The sequence below is a fragment of the Pelecanus crispus genome, chromosome 4, assembly GCF_030463565.1.
Source record: "Pelecanus crispus isolate bPelCri1 chromosome 4, bPelCri1.pri, whole genome shotgun sequence".
Lineage (NCBI taxonomy): Eukaryota > Metazoa > Chordata > Aves > Pelecaniformes > Pelecanidae > Pelecanus > Pelecanus crispus.
This window is the reverse complement of record NC_134646.1, coordinates 67,752,215-67,767,852: the sequence shown is the minus strand read 5'-3', so window position 1 is coordinate 67,767,852 and position 15,638 is coordinate 67,752,215. Positions and strand designations below refer to the sequence as shown.

Below are 15,638 nucleotides of genomic sequence, written 5' to 3'. Positions count from 1 at the left end.
TCATGTATTACACCTCCTGTGAGAGCCTGTAGAAGTTGCATGTCTAGCACCTTTAGAGATAAGCCAGTTAATGATTAGATGCAGAGTACATCAGAGTATTTATTCTAATTTTAAATACCTTGCTCAGCAGTTCTGGATGTTACCAGGGATCCCTCCTCCCCTAGAAGGAAACCTGTCCTTCCTACAAGTTTCCATTTCACGAGTTGCATCCAATAGAAACATCATCAGCTAATAGACAAACTTAAGTCTCTGCATACTGCACCTTTCTGCGGCTCAGATTTGGACTCTGTCTGATAGAGAACTCCTCACTCATTTGTGATTTAAAGGGAAATTTCTGCAAACAATTCAGGAAGCTGCTCCATAGCTTAATGATGTAGAAGGGTATTGGAGACTGTAGCAGACCATCTGACATTGTATTAATTTGTAGCTGAGCAGAGATTAGAAAAAAGGGTGCAGGAGGAACATTCGATGTTGCGGGAAACAGAATAATCATAGTCAGCAAACAGAACATTAAGTGCATGAAGTGAAAGTATCAGGTATGTACTATATGAAACATAGGTAATTTCATCAAGAATTGCATAGTGATTCTACACCACAGGCCCTTTGGGCTTTGTAAGTGGGCTGAAGTCATCCTCCTGTAAGTGAAAACTGAAATTTACAGTTTTTTCTTTTGTATAAATGTTTTTGTCTTCTATGTCTTTGCTCATTTTATGAAAAGCATGTTCTCTGAAACATTCCCTGGACACTTAATCTATTTGTTACTTTAACATTTAGTAATCTCTTTTATTCATGCAAGTTTAACTATTGGATTTGAGGCTTTTCAGTGATGTCCCACTGGAAAAAGTGTATGAAACTTCTATATTCACCAGGTAAGTATCAAGTGCAAAATTTCAAGAATCTTCATCGAATAGAAAGTAAAAATTTCCCCTCAATTTTCTCACCTTGAAATCTTAAGTCTTGCCCCATCTATTTCACTATGGAGCTCAAAGAATGTTAAGATTTATAAGCACTATCGTACTGAGTAAATGCTCACTTCAGAGAAGATGCTGTGTTCAACTAAGCACTTCATTTGTGTACTCAGATTGTACATTTTGGGATTGAACTGATTAATTTTCAAACACTTCCATCCCCATTGCAGATTGCTGCAGTGATTAAAGGTTGCTTGGGTTTTTTAAACTGAAGTCACATTAGACATGGACTCAACTGGCTGTTAAGCATGCTTTGAGAAAGTCAGCAAGCTCCATTTCTGCACTGGCCTTTTAGCTGCTGTTTTTCGACTGTGTAGAGCCATAAGCCACTGCACTCAGGATTTGGTCTACAATACCTTGGCGAGCCACAGCCGCAGTCAGCAGAGAAGCCTGGTCAGCAGCGCCAGTTCTGCAAGGGCTTTAAGAAGTGGCCATGTTAGTAAATACCAGGCTTAGGGCTGCTTTCCTCGCCTCTGTACCTAAGGACTGCAGCTACTGCCATTTTCTACCTGCTTATATGGACATGAGTTTTGGTGGGCTAGTATTAGAGATGAAAGTTTGTCATACTTACAGTCTTGCTAACGTAGCAGTTTTCAAAAGTTAAGTCTTCCATATAAAACAAATTTTACATCTGTAATCATAGATACCACCACTTCATTTCCTGCTCCATCTCCCCAAATGTCCATATTCAACCAATCTTGGAACCAGAGAAGGTATCAATCTAACGTAAACTGAAACCAAACTCGCACAACACAACAGGTCCCTCTGGTTTTGAAAGCAGGTATTAAAAATTCACAGGGTGTTTGCTGAAATTAGAAGCTTTCTTCATGTTTTATACGTTAATTTTGAACTATAAGGACAGTAGTATTTCTCACCGATGTCTATGCTATTAAACTCTCTAAAATCTAGAAACTGTGACCAAAAAAACCCCAACCAAAAAACATCAAACAAACCTGATCTTTCAGTTTGCACACGGATGTGAAAACACAGCAATACAATACATAAGACAAACAGCTTCAGCAAGCAGTACAGTGTTAACACAGAACTGGTCAAAATGGAATAAAGTAAAAATGAAAGAACTTCATGAAAAGTAATTGTTTCTTCCTCCCAACACCTGAAGTTTTTCTTAACCTACAAAAATTTAAAATAATTAGCATTTAAGGTGTTCATTACCTATGAGCAAATAGTAATACAGGGAGCTTCTCATTCAGTAAAAGGGAAAATACTTGCACCTTCAGGTCTTAATCATACATTCAAGCAATGATTGCTTGCATGTGTGAATTTTGTATGCAGATGTTCAGCAAAACAAGGAAAAAGTCCCTTTTGGAAATTTATCTTTTTGGTTAGGAAAAGCACTTTCTTCAAAGATGTCTATCTAATCAAAAGTTACTTTTATTTTCTATGTGTTTTTTAATGCATTCCCTGAGATTAGTTAACAGCACTCGCGACTTGATGCCTTTCTACTACCCTATGTACGCTGGTGTCATTTGTGCTATACTCCATGAGAGCGTCACAGTTGCTGGAGATGCTTCCCTCATCTGTTGCATTATAAATGCCTAGTTTAGCTCCCACCGCTTGAGAACTGTCAGTCTGGCTGCAAAACTCTGTTTATCATGCATGCCTCAGCTCAATCAACTCCATTTTTCTTACTAACACTTTTTTCCCACCTCAATCCCTATCCTTGGTATCACCACCAAAACTTTTTTTTAGCCAAAAAAACAGGGTATGTTTACAGCTGCCTTTGTCCAAACCTGTGACGCTTGCTTTTCAAAGTCCGCTTTTGTCACTCTATGAACAGACAAATATACTGACTTCTATGACAGTGACAACCTGCAGTAACTATTGCTGTTTCTAGTCTCTACTATTTTTTTGGTAGAAAGCAAAGTTGTCTCATAAAAAACACTGTCCTCACACCAGTATGTATTATCTACTCCCCTTCATAGATCTAGGAAAGTAGCTACAATCATTAATCATTGTCCCACTTAAACAAGCAAAAATGAGTTTTTTGTAGGGTGTTTTTTTCCATTGGAGTGATATAGGTGGGTTTTCATGCAAAATTTAATTATAACTCTGAAAATAAGCTTGCTTTACACTATTAGGAAAGAACCTATGAAAAAGCTTGAAGATTTTCTGTTTCTAATTTCCTTATAAGATACTATACTTAATAACTCCAATTTTCAGAGTCTAATAACCTGCCTTCCACCTTTTAGTTACATAAAATCTTTCATTTAAGATTCTTCACGAGAAACACATGAGATGAGTACATTCTTCAGTATTTGTCAAGACTGTATCTGAGAATGTTTGTCATCATCTGAGCAAAAGCACTTGTTAGATTAAAAGCGAATGTAGCTATGTACACAGCTGTAAGTGGAGTAAGCATATTCATTAGTGTGATGATTCAAGAAATATTTTTACATTAAAAAACCCTATACATACCAAGGCTATTCATCATTTATTAGAGTACTTAGTAAAGAGTTTTTTTAATCCTATCAAAACTTAAGGCAAGCTATCAAGCTATGCAGAAGTATTACACACAAAATGCATTTTAAAGGCATTTTTAAGATCGGCTTCAAGAATTACTAAAGAGATGTTCACTTACAAACCTGAGCAAAAGGTGTCAAATGCTAAAAGCAAAGGGCAAGGAGATTTTAAAGGATAACTGATCTTACCCTAAATCATTATCATACCTTGTTCAAATAATAAGAAATAATCTATGGACTGCGTTCACATTTTTACATATTATATATGGATTACGGGTTTTTTAGATCTATACTTTTAAAGAACCCAAAAAGTAGGCTTAAATTATATGCAATTAGTACATATATTTGTTACTATAAAAAAAAAATAGTGCAGTATATATTCCCAACTAAATATAATCTAAAAGTATCTGGGTTTGGGGCTACAAAGTACATATGAAGGAACCCCCGTGATTACATTGCTGCTAGTTGTGTAACATAGAAATTCAGCTCGGAGATATGAGTGCTTCTCTTAGCACATGCCCTTATACTTACCCTCTGCAATTCAGTCTTCACTCAACCAGTCACTAAATCAAGACAGACAGACCTGCAGCATTTGGAATGGAATAGGATCAAGTCACCAGTTTTGACTTCTAGGTCCACAATGTATTTTTGCTACCAAGAGGAACCCCCCCCCTTACACCAAGTGACAACATACATACAGCTTCCTCTCCCCCCCGCCAATTACAAAGCAGTGACGTGTCTAAGAAGCTTAAGTATCTTGTCAAATAACTTATGTAAACGTTTTACATTATTTATTTAGATATTTGGTCTTATTTCTTTTCTTTGATAATACCTATAAATTCCTCTTCTTGCGTTCTCATCCATACGGTAGCTGTAAGGTCGGTTACAAGCTACAAGCTACCTGTCGAAGCCAGTAGAATAGAACAGCAATCAAAACTTGAGTCATACACTTGTCAAAATGTTGCTTTAACAATTCTTAAATGGCAACTCCTCACAAGAAGCAAAAATAGCACCCAAATCATAACGATGCTAGAGAGGTTTGTAAAACACATCCAAGATTAGTTCAGACTATGAAACCAATTAGTAGAGGGTGCAGTAAACCTGGCAAGCAATAATTAAACATACCTGAATGAGTCTTCACATGATAAATTATTTAACATAATATCTGAGTACTCAGAATGCTAGACCTGTATGTGTATACCAACACACAGACTTAACTGTAAAATACCCAACAGTGACAAATCAGAATTAGGTAACCAAGTAGCCAAGTGTATACAACCCAATTCCATTTGTTGCTTAAAAGCTGAGTTGTGATATCAGTACTAGATCATACAGAACCATTTTTTGCTACCTAATACACGTGGTTTTATCAAAATGGGTATCAGTTACTGGAAAAAGGTAAAGCCCCAAGCATTACTCTGTAACTACAACCTCAAATTTGTCACAGCAGCAGGATGACACAAAATATGATCCTGTTTACACTGAGGCATCAACAATTTTATAGAAAACTACACTCATGATTAACAAATAATCTAATCTATTATCTAATCATTTTACATAAACTATTTTGACCTTGACTCTGATTTTTGTAATTATACTGCAATTAAATTTAAATTAGAGTTCAATTTAACTACAGGTTTTATTTTTCAAGATTTATGTTATTGTACAAGATAGTACATTTTAGCTATTTCTAATGCAGGAATTTAAATGCTTTACAAAACTGATAACCTTATTAATATAGCCCTTCTGAATTTTTTTTTTTTTTAAAACACGGATGCTGTATAGTATTGGAGATTATTCTGCAACTGGTCACATACGGGCGAGTAAAAATGAACTTGCAACTCAAAACACGCTCTAAAGAGTCTGCTTGTACAGTGACACTGAACCTGAAGACCCTGATTTTGCATACTGCTCATACTCAGGTTATCCCATTACCATCTATGAAAACACCTGTGCTATTATTCTTCTACACTATTACAACTAAATGAGTTTTCACAGATATGTACTGATGACCTTTGCAAATTAGCACCTATTGTCTATGAACATTCATAACCTTCTCAATTACAAATGATTAAAACAAATTAAAAAAACCCATCCCAGTCAGGTAATTATGAGGGCAAAACAGAGTATTATCCAAAAACATTAACCAAGTAGACTAGAACTCTGTGCAAGTGCAAAAAAATAAAAAATAAATAATAATAAAAAAAGCCACAACCATCTGAAAACATAACTAACTTATGCAGCAAGTACAAGAGAATGATTCTGGACTAAACAAGCCACCTGTATACTAAAAATCTCTTTAAAATGTAGCTTCTTCATTTCAAACAAATTCTAGCCTTATGCAATTAATTGAGCTATTTGCATTGTCTATTTCAGACACCAAATATTTTCTTTAGTAACTGAAACTTGTAATTTTCAGATACTGAAGTAGTGAAACAAGATGACATTCAGTACAATAATCTTTAAAAAACCCAACAAATAAGTGCAACATTGGGCTGCTGGGGAAAATACTATTTATTATACATTTAAATACAAATTTTGAAATGTGTTGTGGACACATCTGCAGGGTTACAGGTAAAAAATAAAAATGTACAAAGTTATGTTCTGCATCTCTCAAGACTGATGCTTCAAAAAAAAATTCCACAAAATACCAAAAGTTCATCTTTGTAAGAACAGCAAAGATAATAATGCATACAATCTTTTTCTTGGCAGATTACCTTTGTTCCCTCCCTGCATAAAGTACCTGGAGTTTGTAAACAGTCTTTGAAAGCCTTAATAGCTTTAAGGAATGTGTAATCACAGTTCATATGGATTCGTCCCGCAATCAATTATAATGCTACACAGTAGTTTCATGTTTCCACAACCCAGTTCTAATATTACCAGTACTGTCTGCAGTGAGCAAGGGCCCATCCTGTCCACTGCTTTTAAGTGGTCCATTCTGAATGGCTAAATTTAAGCCGTAAGATTTTTGTTGGTTTTCAAGTTCAACCGCTATTGGTTTCCTTAGAACATCTTTTTTGTTGTTGGTAGCTATTGTTTTTTCAGTATTTCTGCTGCTTTTTGGAAGTGTACTGCAAGCATCACTGCTATCCTGTTGGGACTGGTTATACTGACGTTCTCTGTACGCCAAATAGGCTCTTCGGCTCCTCGAATGCCCTTCGCTGTTGCTTTGTCGACTTTTAGGTAAGCCATTTTGCACACTTCCTTCCACACTTGTGGGAACATCATATGCATATTCCCGCAATACTGCAAGCCTGCTTGCACGATGTCCCTTACTTCTGTTCTTATGATGCCGACTTGGGTGTCCGTTTGTCCGAAACTGTACCTCTAAGGGAGCTACATGCATTTTGATATCATTATCCACTGAATGTTCAGTGAGACTGTTATCAAGTTGAGGACCTGTGTTCAATGGCAGAGAAGTAGGGTGGCACTGAGCTGCTGCAGCTTGTAAGTTAGTTAGTTTACAACCTTGAGAAGAATTTTTTAGGCTTGATGCACTCTTATTTGTGCACGAAGACTCTGCGCTACTGTTGGTGCACTTAGGGGCCTCTCCATTGGTTCCAGTGGAACTGGAGGGCTGCACATTTACTTGCACTGAATACGTACTCCTTCCAGGGCAGCAAGTTGTTATCCAAGCATGCCTGACATCTTCCCTGTTAACGCAATGGTGCACCATAAGAAAGGCACTGAGGCTTAAACATGTTGCCCCAAAAAAACAGCTGAAGATCAGGTCCATGGGATAATACAGGGAAACTGACAGAGCTCCAAAGATCCACAGAGCGACATACAAAAGCAAAGTAAGGCCCACTCCCAGCAGCTGTGCTTGAAAACTGTGCTCATTCTCCAAAGCAGATGTAGAAACTAGTGACACTGACAATGAATCTTGATGAGCCAGTTCCCCGTGGTCGTTGGTGGCCAGACGCTGCTGTTCCTCAACAGATTCCTTAAGTTCATATTTACGGTCAGGGTGACGTTTTAGTTGTATGAATATGCTGAGAAAATACATACAGTTTATGAAAATTATAAAGCTAGCTGGTCCATAAAATGCTCCTAAGCTAGGTTCCCAAGTCATCCAGCAACTGGAAAAGAGATAAACCAAAAAATCAAAATTAACGTCTTCTCACAAGTCACTTGTGCTTTATCAGTTCATAATGGTACTTTGAAATGATCTTGGCTGTGTCACACTTTCTGGAAGAATCAGAATTAATTGCAACGAGTACTTAGAAAAGCAAACCCATGAAATCTTATGACAGAGCTCTAAGTTATATGGTACTTACTAAGGAGCATTGGGTCTGCTGCCATAATTTCGGATGTTTGCTGCTGCTGTTATTCCACAGACTATGATAGGGATCCCTCCACCAATAAGGTAGAACCTAAAAAGTAAAGCCAGTATATCAGTGGCTGCTTAGTGGCAATGGGTTTTATTCAGTCACTATGAAGGAAAGTAGAGCTTTCCAGGATTCATAGAATCATAGAATGCTTTGGGTTGGAAGGGACCTTGAGAGATCATCAAGCCCAACCCCCTCTGCAGTAAGCAGGGATTGAACCTGTGACCTTGGCGTTATTAGCACCATGCTCTAACCAACTGAGCTAACCCCGCTGGATTCTGGAAATATGAAAGTTCCTTAAGAAAATAATTGGGGTGAATCAGGTTTGGGCTTCAGCCATACCAATTTTTTCTAAGTCTTCCTCACTACAATATTATTCCTCCTGTTGTAAATCACCTCTTTCTCACAGCTGCTCACCTCTCTTGAAGGCACTGAATGAAGGTATACACAGTATAGAAGGAAGAAGCAGAAGCTGGCAGTCAAAAACTGTAAACTGCTGGAAGAGAATACGGAAACTTCAAAGGAAAATACTAAGTGGTATGTCTCTTGTTCCAGAGATGAACTTGCCTAATATAATGGACACTATGTTCGGAAGATCAGCCATAAGAACTCGTTGCTTGGGGGTTTTTTGTGTGGAAGGGTTTGGGGAGTAGTGCTGGTGTTGTTTTTATTTATCTGTTTTTAATGGACTCTATTATCTCATAGTATGTACCTCCTGCTTCCCTGTGGTAGTGTTAATAAAAACTGTATGCTTTCACAAGGACAAGGGCATATGTTCTTGGCGTATGTAACTTTTCATTCCAATTTCTGTGAATTCACATTGAATTCGTTAGTGGCAGATCAGTAACTACTGACAGTCATTCAAATTAATGGCACTCTGTCCTGCGTCTTATATTAATCAAGTCCAAATTCAGATCAGAACATGCAGTGAAAACTACTACTGTGACATACAGATGGGTAGCTTGTTTTGTCAACAAGAGACACCTATTCTGATGGTCCTGGACCTTTCTACTGCATTTCAGATTGTTCACCACAAGTTACTGCTGTCTCACTTGAGACACAACACAACAGTGTAAAATAAAGTCTTTCTTGGAAGTTTAGGTACACTAAATGTATTACTTAGTTGCTGAATCCTACAAAGATCAAATTCTGTCATAGGTTTATTCCCTATCTTGATGCAGCAATCAGGAGCTGGCCAGACGAAACAGATCTTTGTGGCAGATTTTACTCGTCTTTCACTACAAATTACTAGATCACTGTCTCAAAGATGCACCACTACTCACACATGAACAGCTTAGCAAAGCTGGTTCTACACAAAGCTAATTGTTACTGGTGGGAGAGTGAAGCAGTATGGACTCTTTGGAGCCATAGTTCAGTTTGCTGTATTGAAGGAACATGTTTACAAATGGCCTTGAACCATACCAAGATACCAAGTACCAACCCCAAAAAACAAACCAACAAACAAACAAAACCCAAACCACTTGCGTGTTGCTGTGTCTAAGTCTTCAGCAATTCTTAAGAGCCCAAATTACTAACCAAAACTATCGTGCAGCAAGGAGCTGTAAGAACAGTAACCACAAAACATATACAAAGTATGCTAGAGGAGATGCAGTAATATTAAGATTTTGGGGCAGAATGCTGTACAAGCTAAAACTTTTCCTTAAGTTAGATCAAAAAGAGAAAAACAAATCTTACGACATTGGTACACAAGAGGTGTTACAATGGTAACAGGAAAAAAACCCAACCCTGTAAATAGTGAAAGGGAGTGTTTCTAAGTGGAACATTCACCCAGTATTTGTACTATAGTAATACAAGTATTTGTATTTATTTTAAATAAAATTACAAAATACAAATATTTGTATTTTTATTTTATTTCATGCTTTACATGAACTAGCCAATTATTAAGATCCTCAGCAAGGTTCTTTGTAAAGTATTTCTTTTAGTTACAGAATTTGAAATGGTTTCCTTTTGTTTTGGTTGGAATCTGCTGAACAAAATACCATTTCCGCATGACAAACTGCATTTCCTTCTTGTGACTAGCAGCTGAGGACCTCAGTATTTTTACACCCTCTCTCCTTGCATGGCAATGCAATACACTTGGCATAAAGTTTTTCACAGTTAAGAAATTCCAACCAGTGCCAAGTGTTGCACTATCTTCTCAACATGGCTGCTGTGAGCCACAGCAAAGCGCTTCTCTACTGTCTATAGCAACTTTCTGCAGAACACTGGATCCATTTTGAAGCCTTTTTCCACCTTGTTCATGACCTGTGACAAAGTCCCATTAACACTAATGAGTATCATCACCACCAACAAAATTGTCTTACGTGCAATGAATTTCCCAAAATAAAGAATAAAGCTTATCTACACTAGAGGGGAAGGAATCTTAATAGGTATGAAGCCCACCCTCAGAAAACGCCTACAGAAACTGAAGATCAGCGTAAATGTCATGTCTACCTATGATCTGCAAGGTGGACTTCTTTAAAACCAAAGAACACAAAGGAGAGTAATTTACATATGGAAAATAAGGAGAAAAATGTGTACCTACATACATGTATCAGTTTTTGTTTTTTTCTGTTCCAAAAGACCCTTTGTAATTCTGAAAAGGCATACAGAGAAGAAATACAAACAGCATGGAGGCAAACAGAGAATCAGTTGTTTTGCCTCTTTAAATTCAAGAAACAGGGGGCCTGATAACAGTAGTTGACCTGTTCCAAACAAGCACAAAACTCTTTGCCCTATGCCACTATGGTATTTGTCTTTTAAACTTATGTTCAAAACAAAACTGAATGAAAAAAAAAAATCCTTCTATGGCTGTTCCATGCAAAAACATCACACATCTATCTGACTGAGGAAATCCCTGATCAGCAAGAAGTTAGTCATTGAGAAAATCTGAAAAATATGAAGCATGTTTGCTCTGTTCTGCTACTTGTCTCCAGAGTTACTGCCATTGTCATAGATGAGGTGTCCAGATCTGAAATGGTATGTACATAGACTCATAGAATCGTTTAAGTTGGAAAAGACCTTTAAGATCATCCAGTCCAACCATTAACCTAACATTACCAAGTCCACCACTAAACCAATTAAGGGTATAGTAGCAATTTCATGTTTCCTGGCTTAGTGGTTGGATTATTTATAATTAAAGTAAAAACTAGGAACATATTTATGTCTATGCAGAGCTCAGCCTGTGAGGCTGGTAATTTTACTGTAACATTTTCCAAAGCAATCCATGACAAATAGTAAGGGGGGCGGGGGTTGCAAATCACAACTGATATTGAAAAGGCTACTCAGTACCCTGCTGGAAGGCACACAGTTGGTGATGGGTAAGATATCCTACAGTGAATACAACAGATTTACTTTTTCTTAAAAGAAAAGTAATAAAAGTTAAGGAAAGCAAAGATAGCACTGAAGTGGTAGAAATATTAACCTTCTAACTTATCAATTAAGTATTTCTATATGCTTGTATACAGTACCACAAATTTTAGTTGATGATATTCAGAAAAGCATTTCTGATTTTCTGCAGTCTCTGTACTTTAAAATCAAGCTTTCTAAATATTTGCCTATAACTAATCAAAGTTAATCAACTTCCGCCACCTTGTGGAGAATTTCAGCTTAGCAGTTTTTAATTAATATCCAGAGGCTCAGTAAACTGTATGAAAAAAGTATGTTAATGTTTTCTATTAAAAATATTTCACATAGGGTGAATTTCACAGATAATTAGTTTTCCCATTTCAGTGATTTCAGAAATAAAAATTCTAAGAGGAACACTTCACAAAGAACACTATTTTCATTTGATAATGACTGATACCTATTTTTCAAACTATTTGTAAGCAGTCTTTGGAAAACATTAAACTTTATTTACTTAAATTGCAGTGTTTGTTAATTGTGTGATAACAGTTCTCCACATTCCTTCTTCTGTGATAATTTAATGGGAAGTGTTGCTGTCTAAAGTCCCAATCAAAGCCCCAGTGGTGATGCTGAAACACTATCAATTTTTTAATTTACAAATCAATAACACAGCATCACAACAGTATATGCTAAGACCAATCGTCCTTCACCTCATCCTCCTTAACATAATGCTGAGGAACAGAAAAATCTGGAAGGGACTTTGCAGACCTGGAAAGAAAATCTTCTGCGAAAGGCACTTGCAAAAAACCAGTAGTGACCCATTACATTTTCTGGTCAGAATATGAGCATAGTGACTTGGGAAATAATGAGTTGCAGACACAAACAACAAGCTCACCTCAGCATTGGTCTCGGTGGAGGAGGTGGCTCATCAGGATCTTGACATCTTTTTGCTTTTTTAGTTACTTGTTTGTAAATATTACGAGATGTCACTCCCAGCCACAGCACTGTCGCAAGAGTGGAATAATGGAGAATTATCCCAACCTTAAAAAAAAAAAAAAAAAAAAAAAAAAAAAGAACCCCCAAATATTTACTTTTTACCAAGTTAAAAAATTATCATTTAACATGCAATTTGCATAAAGCCTGATTTTTCAAAAGCTCAGTTCAAGAGAAGAAAAAACTCTTGTTTCACTATGACTGTTCTAAATGCCAGGTCATTGTGGTTTTCAAAGAAGTAAAATATGTTAGGCAAACCCGTCTTTTTATCAGTTGAGTTTGGAAAGGCTACATAGCTGCAGTTGCCTCTAGTGGAAGGAAAACTTAATAATGCAGGAAGAACTTTGCTGGCAAATATGTTTACTATTACGTATCAATCATACACTTTAGGAAACTCTGTATTTTATGAAACAGTTTTAAAATGTCTTTTGTTACAGATATTATTCAAATTGAAACAAATAAGGGAACAGCAAGCTAATGATATTGTGGTAACTACGTAGCAGGCAGCAAAATATAGACAGCTAGCAAACTCATCAGCAATTTTAACATAATGCCAAAAAAAGAAAGTGTCATACTTTAACCAGCCCAAATATTAATGCAAAGTCAACCTCACAGACTGACTGAGCACTACTGTTGAGAAAATGGTTGTCTATCAGATCCTTTTGCATCTGCAGTATTTTATAAACTGAACATTGTTTTCTTAAAAGAAGTTCCAGGAATTCCTAAGTCCCTGGAGTTTTGTCGAGGAAAGGCACAATCTGGTTGTCCTGCATTTCCTTACTTATAAACCAACACTGAGATGAAGTGACTGCAAGAAGTAGGTTTCATATATCCCTTAAATAACGGCACCTGTGCATGGAAGAGGTGACACTTCAGTTTCTGTTAAGAAGACTGGAGATGGGGTTTTTTGCAAGTTTCAATCACCAGTGAATTAGAGATGGCCAGATCGTAGAAGAACAAATCATTATAAAAGAGGAGTCTCAATAAAGCTAGTGTTTGTTTAGAGAAAATGGGTCTTTGACTTGAAACACTTCTCTCTCCTTCCCTTTAGGTTATACTGAGCAAATGGAAATAAATATTTTTGTATCTGTGGAAATCAGTTTTCACATGGTCTGTTAAAGGCCACATTCAGGCCTATAAAACAATTTCATAATAAGTAAGTCTCAAAAATAAAACTAACAGGTAAAACTTTTTTTTTTTGGTGATAGCATTTTGGGCAAAAAAAAAATTCTGTTGCACTTCTGAAATACTTCTCCAGTTTTCAAGTAACAAACTAGTTTTATCTTCATGGCTGGATGAAAATACAAGAGAAATCTTTAAGGTAAAAAAAAGATTGATCTTTTTTGTCTAAATTTTACATTCTGATGAAAATGCCTGTACGTTACTACTGTTCTGTAGGAGGCAAGGGGGGCGTACACATATACAGGAGATGAAACTGGTAACTGATTTTTTCAAAGTGTTTGCATGTTTACTTACTGCTTGGCAAATGCTGGCATTCCTGGTCTGAGTTATGCCTCCAATAAACATCGCGCATGTCAGGAAAATATGAAAGCTCAGGTTAACTAGCATATGCCAGCTTTTTACACTGATCCTGATCACACTGTTAAAAGAAACAAATTAAACAACATAAAACACAGCTGCATTATTGTCTTTCAGAAACTAGCAAGATACACTTGTGATAAATGAGATATAATTACTGTTAATGTTTGTTAATGATTGTTTGACTACCACACACTTTGTAATCAAATATAATCTCTGGTCTTCATCACAAGAAATTAAAACACCCTCCTATTAACTAGCTTTATACAACTATTTGGGGCCTGATTCAAAAATTTTAGGCTTCAAGCTTTCACATCAACAGAAATGTAAAAGGCTGAACAGTTTGTTAAATGCTACCATCATTCTTCAGTGGTCTATTCTTTCATCATGAAGCGAAAGTGAAGAAGTAAAGAGATACACGGTTATGAGAGCTAAATTGTCAATACTATAGAACAGATGAAATAGCTAGTTGCTTAACTGTTAGTTTGAATCAACAAATTTTATAGAAAAAAAACCCCAAATGCAGATTACTATATCGTGTTCCTATCAAAAAGAAAAAAGTAGTCCTAAGCACTATGAAACCAATTTTTTTAGTCTAGTAATTTTGATTCATACCTGTGATGGTATATGTAACTGACTATGATCATCAACAGGCACATTAGCAAAACCATGGCAGTGGCATAAATTACTGGATGCAAAAGATCAGCTGGCTGCATATATAATTCAGCTCCTGTCAAGTCCTGACAACAAAAACAAAATTAACATTAGTCCACCTTATCTCTTCATTTTGCCAGGGCAGAGGGAACAGCACAGGAAACACAAAATACACAAGTAACAGGAACCTTCTAGATGAAATCCCTCCCCCACAAACTCCAACCCTCCAATTATTTATTATTTGACATTCCTGGCTTTCTTCCACAATTACCTGCTATTCTGGCTGACCTTTATCAATGCAGTCACACATCTTAGAGAACACTTAAACTTCATATATGCTTGAATATACAGAGAAGTTAGCAGCTTATACATTACACACCATTTTCTTCTTTTTAAAATACTTGTATTATAGCATGTAGAACTGTGTGTTTCAGTTATGATTATTATCTTCCACAACAACCCAAAGACCATTACAGAAAGTGCCCTCAGCAAGTTTGCAGATGATGCTATAGACTGGGGAGACTGATCAATAGATTGGAGTATATTCAGAGGGATGCTGGTGAGCCAGAGAAATGGGCTGATAAAACATCATGGAATTTAGCAAAGGAAAATGTGAAAAGATTGGCATCAGGGATGAAATAACCCCATGCATGCAACACTACGTGCTAGGCACTGGACCGAATAGAAAGCAAAGAACCACTTGAGGGTACTGGTAGACAGAAGCTGACCACAAGTCAGCAGTGCAGCCCAAGGCCACACTTTGCTGAACTAGCAAAACCACAGCAAGCGGGTGAATTGATTATTCCCTTCTGTTCATCACTGTGAGACCACCTCTGCAGAGCTGTCTTCAATTTGAGGGTCCCCAGTACAAGAAAGGCACTGACATACTGGATGGAGCAAGTCTAACAGATCACTGGGATGACTAGCAGGCTGAAGCACACAATGTCTGAGGCTGAAAAAGCTGGGTTTGTTCATCTTTAAGAAAAGGAAGATGGGTGAAATCTCATTATTATATTGAGCTACCTGCTGGGATGGTATAAAGAAGACTGAGTCAAACTCAAATTCTGATTAGATACAGGAAAAAAAATTCTGGTGAAAGTGGTCACATACTGCCCAGAGAGACCGTGTAATCTCTGTCCTCGGAGACACTCAAAGCTTGACTGAGTATGACCTGGAGCAGTATGATCTGACTTTGAAGCTGATCAAACTCTGAGTAGGTAATTGGACCAAATGGCACCCAGATGTTCCTACCAGACTGTTATTCTACGATTTCTGCTTGACCAGAATAGATGGTAACTCAAATAGAATTCAACAGCTCTTTAGCCTTGTTC

General features: G+C 36.9%; 1 protein-coding gene and 1 non-coding gene across 2 annotated transcripts in view; both read right to left on the bottom strand.

The window, feature by feature from the left end:
• Positions 1-6,284: 6,284 nt before the first annotated feature.
• Positions 6,285-15,638, bottom strand: part of ADGRA3 (adhesion G protein-coupled receptor A3) — a 60,279-nt gene continuing 50,925 nt past the window's right edge. The window contains exons 15-19 of the mRNA XM_075709308.1: positions 14,269-14,393; positions 13,591-13,714; positions 12,017-12,162; positions 7,726-7,821; positions 6,285-7,527 (exon numbers count right to left, since the gene is read on the bottom strand). Of these exons, the coding sequence (XP_075565423.1) occupies positions 6,285-7,527; positions 7,726-7,821; positions 12,017-12,162; positions 13,591-13,714; positions 14,269-14,393 (1,734 nt within the window). The remainder of the gene's footprint in view (positions 7,528-7,725; positions 7,822-12,016; positions 12,163-13,590; positions 13,715-14,268; positions 14,394-15,638) is intronic.
• TRNAI-AAU (transfer RNA isoleucine (anticodon AAU)) lies at positions 7,975-8,048 on the bottom strand. Its single transcript has one exon. It is a non-coding gene; the product is annotated as a tRNA-Ile (tRNA).